Here is a 13,743-nt window from a genome sequence, read left to right as displayed (position 1 = left end):
AGTGGCCGTGTGCAACAAGTTAGGTACATGTTTGTAATGTATTATGCATGGCTGGAAAGCTCCCAGGCACGCTTCTGGAAACTTAACACCATCGTCTGAAATCTGCAATATTTTTTCCAGTAATGTGGTTGTAGGTAGCTTTGGGCTCTCTGTTGGCATAAATTGAAGACTTAAGGAAAGGAATGCTAGTTTGTTCAACCTGGAACACTGCGTACAGACCACTGTGTACAGACCATCTTAAAAGCCAACTGGAAAGAATGGATTTGTGTATTAAAACACCCAAACCATTTTAGAGTCTTCCTTTTAGCTCTTTTGGTAGAGTAGGGTAGCAAGATTGAGAGTTGTATAGTTGTTGTTTAGTCGTTTAGTCGTGTCCGACTCTTCGTGACCCCATGAACCATAGCATGCCAGGCACACCTGTCTTGCACTGCCTCCCACAGTTTGGTCAAACTCATGTTCGTAGCTTCGAGAACACTGTCCAACCATCTCGTCCTCTGTCGTCCCCTTCTCCTAGTGCCCTCCATCTTTCCCAACATCAGGGTCTTTTCCAAGGATTCTTCTCTTCTCATGAGGTGGCCAAAGTATTGGAAAGTTGTATAGAGCTCATTTCAAAGCACAAGATTTGAATTGTTTGAGATATAAATATAAATTGTGTGTTAATAGTGCCAGTAGGTCTTGATATATGAACATTTGTATGCATAAGTATTTTCAGGCATTGAACAGGGAACGGCAAATGCTGGAATGTTGACGTTTGAGCTGCGAGAGCTTTGTAGCACTGTCACACCGATTAGATAAGTATTATTCTGAACAAAGTTGATTTTAGGTGAATTTTGCAGTCTAGAGCCAAATAGTTGATTGGGCCCAAGAGTGTCTTAAGAGCTGTCTGCTTCTGTACAAGCCTGTCTGACCCTTAGGAGAGGTCCCAACTTGAGGCAAGGCAAGTGATGAGTGAGGATGGGACACTTTCTGTTATTGGCACCCCAACTGTAGAATGCCATCCCCAGCCAGGGCCAGTCTCATGATGCCAATACCTGTGAGCTGTAGCTTACTGCTTACAGAGTACAATTTTCAGCACCCCCAACTAACTACAGTTCTCCGGATTCTTTGGAGGAAGTCATGTATGGTTTGAATATGACCTGAAAGGCATTGACTCTCAGGGTCGCAGCCGGAGTTCCTCATCACCTGATCCTTCTGTTTGCAAAACATGTGCTTTTCAACTAAGCTGCCACCCCTCCCCAATCTGAAGACAGTGTTAGAAACTGAGATATGAAAGCTAGGAGCTAAATGGCACCTTAAACCTAGGTTATGGGTGTAACAATGGAATGTCTAGGCGAGCCTTTTTATAACAAGAATACAAAGCTGAAAATGAATGAACTGAATCTAAAATATTATGTTCATTTTTAATATGATCTAGTCCTTCCGCTGCCCACCGCCCTGATATTCTTAAGAGGGACTCTTCACCAGTTTCCAGAGAGTGGCTGGAAGTGGGGAGGCAGAAAAAGGCCCTCCTTTCCGTCCACTCTGCAGTTTTAATCTGAAATCTTAGGCGCAGTACTGCACCCAGAGCTCGAAAACCGCTCACACTAATGAAATTCCCTATTTCAAAATGCGCCTAGAACAATGGGAGTTTCGAATACTGTCCAAAGATCGTTCTCCTTTGCTTAAGCCTGGCACCGCAGTGCCAACTAGGGCTGGGCGATGTTAGATTTTGAACATCACGATCTGTCACCAGCCAGATGTCGTGGTTTGGCGAAACAAGCTGCATTTGGCCCCAGCCAGCTAGACACGGGTGAAACGGCCACAGCTCTCTCACCACCAGACCTGGGGCCCTTTCACCCCAGCACTTCGCAGGCTAGGGCCAATGCAGCTGGCCCAGGCCGCTACTCAGCTGGGGGCGGGAGGGCTCCCCCTACCCCAGCTGAGCGAGCCCTGACACCTCAGCAACATCGGGTTTCGCTCAGTTGTGGCGTAGAAGAAGCTCCCCCCACCCCATCTGCAGGATCAGATCACTCAGATGGGATGGGGGGAGGCTTCTTTCATCACCACCCCATCTGAGTGCAATCCGATGCTACAGCAGCATTGGGCTTTTTGCAGTTGGGGCGTAGAAGAAGCCTCCCACCCACCCCAGCTGAGCGATCTGATGCTGCTGTGGCCTCAGGGTCGCTCAGATGGGGGGGCAGTTTCACAGAGCCCCCACCCCACTGCCGGCTTGGGCAAGCTAGCGCGGACTAGGGGCTCTGTTCAACGCTTGGCTGAAGGAAGCAGCAACCCATAAGTTGAGCAGTTTAAAGATGCGGAAGGGAGGAACAAGCATGTTGCCGATACAGCTTGTTCCTCCCTCTGCGCCATATGAGGCAAGACCATGATGCTGGTTTCACTCAATGGTATATTGCTGGTGAAACCGCCGTGCTTCCAAATCCCTCTGCTAGCAGCATCCCCTGGATGAAGCTGCGCTGCTAGCAGAGGGATTCAGGAGCGGAGCTGTTTCACCAGCTCTATACCGCTGAGTGAAACCAGCTTCACGGTCTGCTCCTCGATATATCGCCCAGGCCTAGTGCTGACATGTGAATAATGATTCTTGTCCCTTTTCTCCCCCCTGCAGTGGTACGTGTGCAATACAGAGCAGCTGTGTGAATCTCTTCAGCCTATCTTTGTCCAGAGTTACCTTGACCAAGGAACACAGATCTTCTTGAATAACAGTATTGAGAAATCGGGCTGGCTGTTCATTCAACTCTATCACTCCTTCGTGTCCTCTGTTTTTAGCCTGTTTATGTCCAGGACGTCTATCAATGGGTAAGTGCCAAGTGGAAAGTGGTGAGGGGGAGGGTGTGTAAGTCTCAAGCTCAATCGGAAACATTCTTGCTTCTGTAAAATACTCAACTGGTTGTGCGGCTTGACTTTTGCACCAGGGAAGTCCACTTCCAGATCCTATTATCTAAGTGCTTTCCTAAGTGGTGTCTTATGAGATGACTTGGGGGCAGCTATGCCACGTGGTTTGCCCTGGTTTTTGGAGGGGAGCAGGAATTGTCACTTTGACAGTGCAGCAACAACTTTTCCATGAAGAACGAGCGTGCACCTTCTGATGTGTCCCTCTCATTTAGTATCCTGCTTCCTGTATCTTGTTTCCAGATGCCTCTTGGGAAGCCCCCAAGGAGGACATGAGTCCCTCAGAGACAGATATTCTGAGAGTATATCGTCACCATGGCTAATAACCATTGACAGTTCGTCCTAACAGCCAACATACCTTGTAGCATGCGGGATAGCTCAGTTAATATTGCCTCCTGGTATCTTGCTTGGGGCTTTTTTTCCAGCCGGAACTCTCAGGAACACAATTCTGGCACCTCTCAGTTGGGCGCCATTGCCATTCTAAGAGAGCGAGGGGTGGTGTTCATGGCGGCTTCCTGCACCCCTTTTCCTGGAAAAAATAGCACGATTATGACATTTCCAGCAGGAGCAAATGGCGAAGAGGGACATTGTCATATACCTGGCCTCCTAGCACTAGCGCTGCTGTAGCTTATCTAGAGGGGGAGAAGCAAAGAGGCAGGAAGGTGGGCTCCATGTGGATGTACCAGTGCGAGTGCTGGATTGCCTCTGCCAGTACAGCCACACGGCGTTAACCCCCACCCCCCTCGTCCCCGTCTTTCTCTCCACACTGGTGCCGGGGGAGCTACTTCTGATTTCTAGAATTCCTCCATAGGTAGCATCCCTGCATGAAACATTTAAATGCCTGCTTAAGACATTTTTGTTCAGGCAAGCCTTCCTGGAGATGTAGAATGCTGAAATGTACTTTAATCTCTTTTTGCTTGCTGTTGGATTGTTTTAAATAGCACTTTTAATAATTCATCGTTTTAATATTTAAATCCTGTTTTTTTGTAAACAGCTTAGAGGTGTTGTTCCAGTTGTGAGTGGTATATCAAAGTTGTGAAATAAATAAAATAAAAAATCCCATTTGAGCCGGAACAGTTCTCTTTGCTTCCAAACTCAGGAGGAGCATGCTGTAAAGCTTTTGCTCTCAACTACTATATATCAGTGTATACAGATAATAATAGTAGTAGTAGTAATAATAATAATAATAATTTATTATTTATACCCCGCCCATCTGGCCGGGTTCCCCCAGCCACAAAATATTAAAATACAGAAATCCATCAAACATTAAAAGCTTCCCTAAACAGGGCTGCCTTGAGATGCCTTCTAAAGGTCTGGTAGTTGTTGTTCTCTTTGACCCTCTGGAAGCAGGGAGAATGGTATTCAATCAATAATCAAATGGTTCTCCATTCTCTTCAGCCTAGGGAGACTGAAGACAGCCAAGTTTGTAATGGAGTTGCTTGCCTCGAAGGGTCTGTTAAAACTGGATTTTCATAGGAAACTTGGAGCAGGTACTCAACATGGAGAGAGCTGCCCTTTAGTGTCCTTGAAACAAAAACGCCAGTCTGTTGGTACACTTTAAGGCCACCTCCTCTGCTGTGCCTGAGCTTTGCCTGAGCTGACAGACTGAACTAAAATGCAACTGGAGCCCTCAGCCAGACTTCACTGTAGGAAAAGCTTCCTTAGAAATGAGCCCATAACTAGGCATTCAAGCTGGGTGAAGACTTAAAAAGCTGCTTTATTGGGGGGTGGGTCCTCTGGATTCAAACAGAACAGTGATACTGAGGAAGAGACCTACGGTACTACTACCAAATCAGTATTCTTGAAATTACACGTGCACACTACTTACTGGCAGAGGTGAAGGGGGGGTGGGGGGGGCAGGCACAGTATTAATCATTTCCCCACCCTGTGACTAAATCACACCTCAGAAGGGCAACTTAAAGTAGGAAAAGTCATGAGGGAAAGAATTATACTGTTCCAGCACCACAGCCTTAATCTAATTCCATCTTCCCCAGCTGCTTTCAGGCTGATCGTGGATTTTGATAAGAGATCGTCCACATTAATTATTATTATTAAAATTTATATACCGCCCTATACCCGGGGGTCCCAGGGTAGTTCACAAAATAAAATCAAGATATAAAACCACAAAATACCCTGTGGCTCCATGCTGGGTTGCTTACTTACTCTCTCCCGTTATTCTCTCTTCCCAACCCTCGCACATCACCCCTTCCTGAATGAGAGGCTGAGCTCTATTTCTGCTGCATCTCTGAATGGCCAAAAATGAAAGACTCCTCATTGCCTTTGGTGTTTTGTTATGCTGGAACAAAAGTACATTGCTTAGGAGGGTGTTATGGTGGAAAGATATTTGGTCAAAATGCACACTAGACCTTCCTTCACTACGTAAATAAGCTGTTGTGTTGTGCTGATTAAAACATCAGATTCAGCCTAGAGTAGACACAGGTTTTGATTCTCCACTCAACCATATAGGATACTGGAGGGCCTTGGGCTATTCACACACACACTCAGCTTAACTACTCCACAGGGTACTTGTGAGCACATACATACATACATTTGTATGCCGCCTTTCCACAGTTCAAACTGTGCGGAAAGTGGCTGACAACATGGAAAAATACATACTGTAGTTTTGCTCCATAAGACGCACCTGACCATAAGACGCACTTAGTTTTCAGAGGAGGAAAGGGTGAAAGCCCCATTTTTGGGGAGATCAGCTCACAGTTGTGCAGCTTCTTTTGCAAAGAGGAAAAGCCCCATTTTTAAAGGATCAGCTCAAAGTTGTTGAGTTTACTTTGCAAAGGGAAAAAATCCTGTTCAACTCACAGTTTTGCAGCTTCTGATAATCTATCATCAGCCAGATAATCCAATCAGCCAGTCACATGTTGCTGGGGAAACAAAAACCCTCCCTCTGCAGAACATTCAACAATGGAGGCCTGGGCAAGGGGGTGGGCCGGGAAGGGAGATAGTGTCCCTTATCTCCCTCCCTGATCTCTTGCAATCAGCTGCTGAGTGGCTTCTTTTCAACACCCCTCTTTCTCTCTTGTTAGCCTTTAGCTCTTTCTATAAAAAATAATAATAATAGCACGATCTGCTTTTCGCCCCTGGGAAATTCGGCTCCAGGGACCACATATTCGCTCCATAAGACGCACAGACATTTCCCCTTACTTTTTAGGAGGAAAAAAGTGTGTCTTATGAAAAATACGGTAATTACAAACCTATCCAAAAGCAATCATAAACAAGACATAAAACACACCAGAAAGGACACAAGTGCACAACCAACTTGAACAGTTTCCGCATAAATCATAATAAAATCTAAAAATAAAGATACAGAAAAATTCACAACAGGAGCAACCTCTCCCCAACAAACTACCCTAAACAATACTCCAGCCCAAGAGTCTGTTCAGCAGCCTCAGCTTTTGTAGTTGGAGTCAGTCAGGCCCTCTCAAGCCAAGGAGACAGGGAGCAGGTTTTCCAGGAGTCACCCTTTGCTGAAGATTAATCACTACCTTAGGCTCCTTGGGGATAAGCAAATACTCAAGAACCTGGTTTTAGTTGTGCAGACCACTGGGCATGCACACACAGTGAAACAAACCCTTAGTGTGGGGGCGGAGTATTTGCTAACTTCAGGTTGAGTAAGGTGGGAGCAGTTGCTTTGGGGAGACATGCGTTAACACCTGCCAGGGTGACGTGCCTTGCCTAACGCCGCCTTAAGCAATATGCTGGCAGACAGCTGCTTGAGAGCTATGCATCCTGTATCCCAGTCATAGATGCAACCCCGGCAGTCCTTCCCATGCATTTGCACCCAGCTGCTCAGTTTCCTTTAGTGCCAGGCCCTCTCAAGGACCCCAGGCTTTATGTTTTCCTTTGATGCATGCCTGACTCTACATCCTCTTTAGCTGAGTGAAGGAAATACCACGACTCTTCTTTTTTAACACACCCTTTTACACGTTACCCTGCAATACAGTTTGATCTGAGCTGCTGCAGTTTACATGAGAGAGAGAGAGAGAGAAGAGGAATTATGTCACAAGCCAATCATTTTTCTCAGCTAGACATTTCCTGTGGGGTGCACAGTCGACTGCAGTGCATTTCCCCTTGTATCCTCGCTGTTTTTGCTCCAATCCAAAAGATTTTTGTTGCTTTGAATGCCTTCTTGCGGCGTCTTTAGGAATAATGCCCTTGAGCCCATTCACGTGAGGGATGCTCAGATGTACTGCCAGGGGGTTGGCTTTTTAAAAGTGAATGCCACTTGCTTTCATGTTTTTCTTCCAACGCCCGTTATAAAAATGGCAGTTCCCTCTGGACCATTACATTCCATGCACATCAGTTCATTTTTACTTTCCCCCACTTTTTATCTGCTCTCATTGTCTTCATCAGCCATTCTCTCTCCTTCCCGTGTCCTCTCTCTTGATCATGATTTTGCTCTTTGCAGCTGGGACTCGCTGGCACCGATCACCTTTTTACCCTTCAGCTTGAGCTCCTTCCTGTGGTTGACCTGACTACATTGCTTCCCTCTTGTGACGCTTGCTAACCAATTATTTTCTTTCCCCCCTGGATTCCCCCCCACGCTCCTTATTCTTTCATTCACTTGCACCTCTGGCACAACTACTGTAATCTTACAATATAGACTTCAAAGTGGGACAAGCAGAGAGATGCCATTGATACAATCCACAGAGACCCCAATTGTCCCTGCTGCAGGTTCCTTAATGAATGGCTCATTTGCCATTCCACATTCTTTTCCATCGCACAAGGAAGCTTCAGATACCTACTGTGGTCTTGGCTGCTAGTTTATACCGTTTTAAAATATTAATCTCCTTTCCCACTGCTCTAACGATGTCATCTTCAGCATCTCTTTCAGTCTGTTTCTTCTTCTTCTATTCTTTTACAATCATCTTCCTTGTCACGCTTGTCCTTTTAAAGCTAACCTTTTTTGAGTCCTCTTCTCCTCTAATGCCTTTGAATCTAAATTCAGCATGTAAGGCAGGCAAGTCCAAAGTCCGTTTCGGGGGCCTAATCTGGCCCGCCAGTTGGTTTAATCTCGCGCCTGTGGGTGTTTATTTCCTGGGGTAAAATCATAAAAAATGCTCAACAACTTCAATCCTAAAAAAAGCTCAACAACTTTGGATGGCCCTTTGGTCGGCTCTCACGCATGTTCACTTCATCAAATCTGGCCATCTTTGAAAAAAGTTTTGACACCCCTGATAAGGCTTCATGGTATTGCAAGTTGGATGTCAAGTAGGTGGAAAGTTGTCTCTCTTATTGGGCCAGGAAGCTTGTTGTAAAATGCTGCAGTTCTTCACTTTGTTGTTGTTTAGTCGTGTCCGACTCTTCATGACCCCATGGACCAGAGCAAGCCAGGCACTCCTGTCTTCCACTGCCTCCCGCAGTTTGGTCAGACTCATGTTCGTAGCTTCGAGAACACTGCCCAACCATCTCATCCTCTGTCGTCCACTTCTCCTTGTGTCCTCAATCTTTCCTAGCATCAGGGTCTTTTCCAGGGAGTCTTCTCTTCTCATGAGGTGGCCAAAGTATTGGAGCCTCAGCTTCAGGATCTGTCCTTCCAGTGAGCACTCAGGGCTGATTTCCTTAAGAATGGATAGGTTTGATCTTATTGCAGTCCATAGGACTCTCAAGAGTCTCCTCCAGCACCACAATTCAAAAGCCTCAATTCTTTGGCGATCAGCCTTCTTTATGGTCCAGCTCTCACTTCCATACATCACTACCGGGAAAACCATAGCTTTAACTATACGGACTTTTGTCGGCAAGGTGATGTCTCTGCTTTTTAAGATGCTGTCTAGGTTTGTCATTGCTTTTATCCTTTTTGGCGAAGAGGCTTGAATAACTCAGAGAAGCTATGAGCTATGCCATGCAGGGCCGCCCAAGACGGACAGGTCATAGCTGAGAGTTTAGACTAAATGTGATCCACCTGGAGAAGGAACTGGCAAACCACTCCAGTGTTTTGCCAAGAAAACTCCATGGACAAAGACAACAGGAATATAAAAGTTATGACGCTGGAAGATGAGCCCCTCAGTTCAGAAGGCAGTTATTCACTAGGCAACTTTAAATGCTGGCTAAGGGCCAACGCAGGTCAAGCTCTATCTGCACTATTCATTTAAAGCAGTATCGTACCACTCTAAACAGTCGTGGCCTTCCCTAAATAAACCTGGGAACTGTAGATGTTAATGGTGCTAACAATTGTTAGGAAAACCCTGTTCCGCTCACGTGACCTACAATCCCTAGAAATAGGGGCTGAATGTTAAACCACTCTGGAAATGGTTAAAACGTTTCCCATCGCTATGACTGCACTGGTTTGAAATTAAAGAAATGTTGTCTCCACTTCCTAAATTTGCCCACTTCATTCATAAACAAATAAAACCTCATCGTCTTTTAACATTTCAGGTTACTGGGAAGAGGTTCCATGTTTGTGTTTTCACCCGAACAATTTCAGAGACTGCTTAAAATAAATCCAGACTGGAAATCCCGTCGGCTTCTCGATTTAGGAGCAGGAGATGGAGAAGTCACAAAAGTCATGAGTCCTCACTTTGAAGAAACCTATGCTACCGAGTTGTCTGAAACTATGATTTGGCAACTTCAGAAGAAGAAATACAGGTATATTGCTTGCTAAGTGGGCTGTGTGCTACGTCAACGATACTACGTTAGCTATCTTCTCCCCCACCTCTGCCATGGTCTTTCAAAGCATACAGGCTGTTACAAGATTTCTATCTGATAACGATAATTATTTCTGCAAATTAGGGAAGATACTATCTGTTTGCTTTTTTAAAATAAAAAAATCTCATTAGGATTTACAGTCGTACATTGGAAGTCGAACGGAATCCGTTCCGGAAGTCCGTTTGACTTCCAAAATGTTCTGAAACCAAAACGCGGCTTCTGATTGGCTGCAGGAAGCTGCGCCAGTCGTTTGACTTCCGAAAATTGTTAGAAAACTGGAACATTTACTTCTGGTTTTTGATCGTTCAGGAGCCGAAACATACAAGTTCCAAGGCGTTCGGCAACCAAGGTACAACATCCTGCCTTTCTGGTGGTTTTTCAGACATGGGGCAGGAGAGTAATGTGTGCATTTCCCTTGCGCTTGCTGAAAGGAGGAAAGCTGGACAATAGCCGTGTTGTAGTTGTAGTAAAAAAGGTACGGTGGGTAAAGGACCCCTGGACAATTCAGTCAAAGGCAACTATGAGGTGCGGCACTCATCTCACTTTTCAGGCCGAGGGAGCCAGAGTTTGTCCACAGACAGCTTTCCGGGTCATGTGGTCAGCATGACTAAACCGCTTCTGGCGCAGTGGAACACTGTGACAGAAACCAGAGCGCACGGAAGCGCTATTTACCTTCCCGCTGCAGCGGTACCTTTTTATCTGCTTGCACTGGTATGCTTTCGAACTGCTAGGCTGGCAGAAGCTGGGACAGAGCAATGGGAGCTCAACCTGTTGTGGGGATTCGAACTGCCGACCTTCCAATCAGCAAGCCCCAGAGGCTTGGTGGTTTAGACCACAGCACCACCCCGCTTCCTTTGTGGTTGTAGTAGTGCAGCTGGGACCTTGGTGCCATGAGGCCAGCAGCAATCAAGACTCTTGAGTCAGAGGCTGCAGAATCTCCAGCTAAGCAGCCAAACAAGGAACCGGGCCAGCTTTAGGGCTCTAAGCCTGTTGGTGGAGACCAGAGTCCACTAGGCCTGAGGCTGTCAGACAGGAGCCCCGAGAACAACTGTCAAGGCTTGTAGGTCTAGAGCCAGGACCCTCACAGGTATCAGAGACTGAGAAAACAAAGGCTTCCCACAGTACCTCGCCAGTCCATTGGTATAGGGAGCTAACAAGGCAAGAGGGTATGGAGAAGTGCCAGACGGTTGGCCCTTTAAGAATCCTAAGGTTATCCACAAGGGGTGGAGCCTTGGAGACGTAGTCTAGTGGCAGAGGCTTGAAGATGTTCTGTCTGCTCTCAACCTTCATCAGAGCAAGTTGCTCACCTGGAGCTATCTGTGGTTCTGCAACTCCTGACTTGCCTTGCTGCTTTGAGATCCAGCTTCAAACCACAACAAGACACAGGGGCTGTTGACTTACTGCAAAGGAGATCTCTAGTGTCCAATTTAGCCTGAATTACCTTTGTGGGTCTCTTAACTTTTAACTCTTGAAATTTTTTTGTTCCTCCTTCCTTTCTCTCGCCTGCACCTCTGCCCCCCCTCCCCAAAATTAAATGCTGTAGCTGCAGTAGGACAGAAGCTACAGCTTGTGTTTTGGAGGATGACTGTACCATGATCATTTCTTTTCTTTTTTAAAAATAACCCATTCTTATTTTTCTGAATGAATATAATGAAAACAATGAACATTTAGAACAGGTATATCCAGCCGTTTCAGACCCAGGATCCACTTTTAACCCAAGCAAGCATTTGGAGACCTATTTCTTAAACCTTTACCATATATTTGCATTGCGGTACTGCTCCTGCTGTGACCCACTTTGGATCAGGCCACAACCCACTAGGGGCAGGCATGGCCAAACTTGGCCCTCCAGATGTTTTGGGACTACAACTCCCATCATCCCTAGCTAACCGGACCAGTGGTCAGGGATGATGGGAATTGTAGTCCGAAAACATCTGGAGGGCCAAGTTTGGCCATGCCTGCACTAGGGGGTTCTGACCCACTAGTTGAAGACCAGTGGTTTAGATCACATTAGAAGTATGGCCATCAGAATGCATCAAGTAGGTGTCCCTAATCTGGTGACCTTTCAGATACTTTGGACCAGGGGTCAGCAAACGTTTTCAGCAGGGGACCGGTCCACTGTCCCTCAGACCTTGTGGGGGGCTGGACTGTATTTTGAAGGGGGAGTAAATGAATGAATTCCTATGCCCCACAAATAACCCAGAGATGCATTTTAAACAAAAGGACACATTCTACTCATGTAAAAACATGCTGATTCCCGGACCATCCGCAGGCCAGATTGAGAAGGCGATTGGACTGGATCCAGCCCCCCGGGCCTTAGTTTGCCTACCCATGCTTTGGACTATAATTCCCATGAGCTCTAGCTAGCATGGTCAATGGTCAGAGATGATTGGAGTTGTAGTCCAAATTATCTGAAGGACTCCAGATTGGGTAATGCTGATGAACAAGTGCAAAGACCTGTTTGGCTGAGGTGAGTTTCTGGCAAAAAATATGCTTGTGACTCTGGGAAGTTGTAAGCCATACAGTACTCCCTTTTCTTTACAAATGAGAGAAATTCATCTTGTTTTGATTGCCTCCTGACAAAGGCTTCTATTATGTGTCAGCTTCTCCAGCCCCATTATTTGCCAAGTTCTGCTGTATCAACTGTAGCTGATATAACCTGTTCAAGTTTTCTAGTGTCTGGCGATTTCAAGAAAAGCTGCAGCTAACAAAGCTAATACAACCCCTTTTGTATTAAAATTGTCATTTTGAAGTTATTGCAAACAGATAATAATGCTAACACTGGCTCTGATGGAATTATTGACTGTATTACATCTGCGATCATGACAGACACTCTAGGCTGCCACTGTTCTGCAAATGTGACAAGTTCCTCTGCAGAGAATTTAAGGTCCTGTCTGTTTATTCCCTCTTCAGCATGTACCCAGCAAATTGCTGTTCATGTGATGAAATCTTTCTGGAGTAAGACGTACAATGTTGATTTGCAGATCTCCCACTGCAAAATAGATGCTAACACTATAAAGCCCACACTCCTTTTGCAGAATCGTCTGCATACTGGCCTAGACTTAATGAGCAGAGGTTAACCCATTATTTGCTTACTTTGCCTCACATCGTTGTAGGCAGAAAGAGAACAATCTCTCCTTGTCTGGTTGTAACCCTCAGCATTTTCCCCCCTCCCTACCTATACAGAGTGCTCGGCATCAACGAATGGCAGAGCACAGGGTTCCAGTACGATGTCATCAGCTGCTTAAATCTTCTCGATCGCTGTGATCAGCCATTGACTGTATTAAAAGATATTAGAAGTGTACTGGAGCCTACGAGAGGCAGAGTCATCCTGGCATTGGTTCTGCCCTTTCATCCATATGTGGAGAATGGTAAGTGTTTTAACAGTTGATTGATGGGGGTTGGGAGGGAAGGAAAGGGGGACTTCCTCACTCCTGCAATTGCATGAGAATCTGTTCTGCAGGTGTGTCCCAAGAGCAGTTTGCAATTGCAGACAGCCTGCCTAGAATCCTCCATGGGTGCTATATGTCTTGCCTGGAGTGGCCTGGCTGGCCTCACTTCCACGGTTGCTCCCATGCTGCTCTGAAATGTTTAACATGTACGCCAGCAAGTGCAGGCAAACCACATTCCCAGAGCTGTATGGAAGCAACAATGGCTCCACGTATGTAAAGTGCCTCTTAGGAGGACTTATTTAGAGGCTTAAGCCAGTCATATCCTGTAGTCAGAATAAAAGGCTGGACCACGTTAATTTTTTAAGGAGCAATACCTGGTTGAGGTTATGTCTCCACACCCGAAGAACGCTGGTTGTAGTTGCAAAGGAACCTACTCCACCCATGCCCCAAGCTGACTTTTATAATAGTTCATTTTTTCCAATACTCTCTCTTTCTCTCTGTTTTTTGTGTGTGTGTGGTTCTGAGTTTTTGTTTTGATTTGTTCTGAGTGGTTTTTTTTAAAACTCACATATCCAGCATTTTGGTCAATAATGTCCACTGTACAAAGCAAATTTAAAATAACCAAAGGAAGGAAACTAAGCTTACAGCCTGTTCATCATGCGCAAAAGCTACAAAGACAAATCTTAATTTGTAGGGAGTCTGTTCTTCCATGGGAATAGATACCCATACCTCAGCATCATGCAGATGACAAAATGCAAGAAAGTACTTTGTATACGTTCAAATTTTGGCAGTCGTGTTTTGCTGGGGA

At 45.7% G+C, this 13,743-nt stretch overlaps 1 protein-coding gene across 2 annotated transcripts in view; it reads left to right on the top strand.

Annotated features, from left to right (window-relative positions):
* The window catches only part of METTL9 (methyltransferase 9, His-X-His N1(pi)-histidine), a 32,665-nt gene that overhangs the window by 2,339 nt on the left and 16,583 nt on the right, over positions 1-13,743 (top strand). For both annotated transcript variants that reach the window (XM_060282999.2, XM_035131400.3), the window contains exons 2-4: positions 2,603-2,793; positions 9,277-9,486; positions 12,730-12,914. In XM_060282999.2, coding sequence (XP_060138982.2) covers positions 2,603-2,793; positions 9,277-9,486; positions 12,730-12,914 — 586 coding nt within the window. The remainder of the gene's footprint in view (positions 1-2,602; positions 2,794-9,276; positions 9,487-12,729; positions 12,915-13,743) is intronic.

This window comes from Zootoca vivipara, chromosome 13 (genome assembly GCF_965207765.1).
Source record: "Zootoca vivipara chromosome 13, rZooViv2.hap1.1, whole genome shotgun sequence".
Classification (NCBI taxonomy): Eukaryota; Metazoa; Chordata; class Lepidosauria; order Squamata; family Lacertidae; genus Zootoca; species Zootoca vivipara.
The sequence above is the reverse complement of the archived record's forward strand: the minus strand, read 5'-3'. Positions and strand labels throughout refer to the sequence as shown.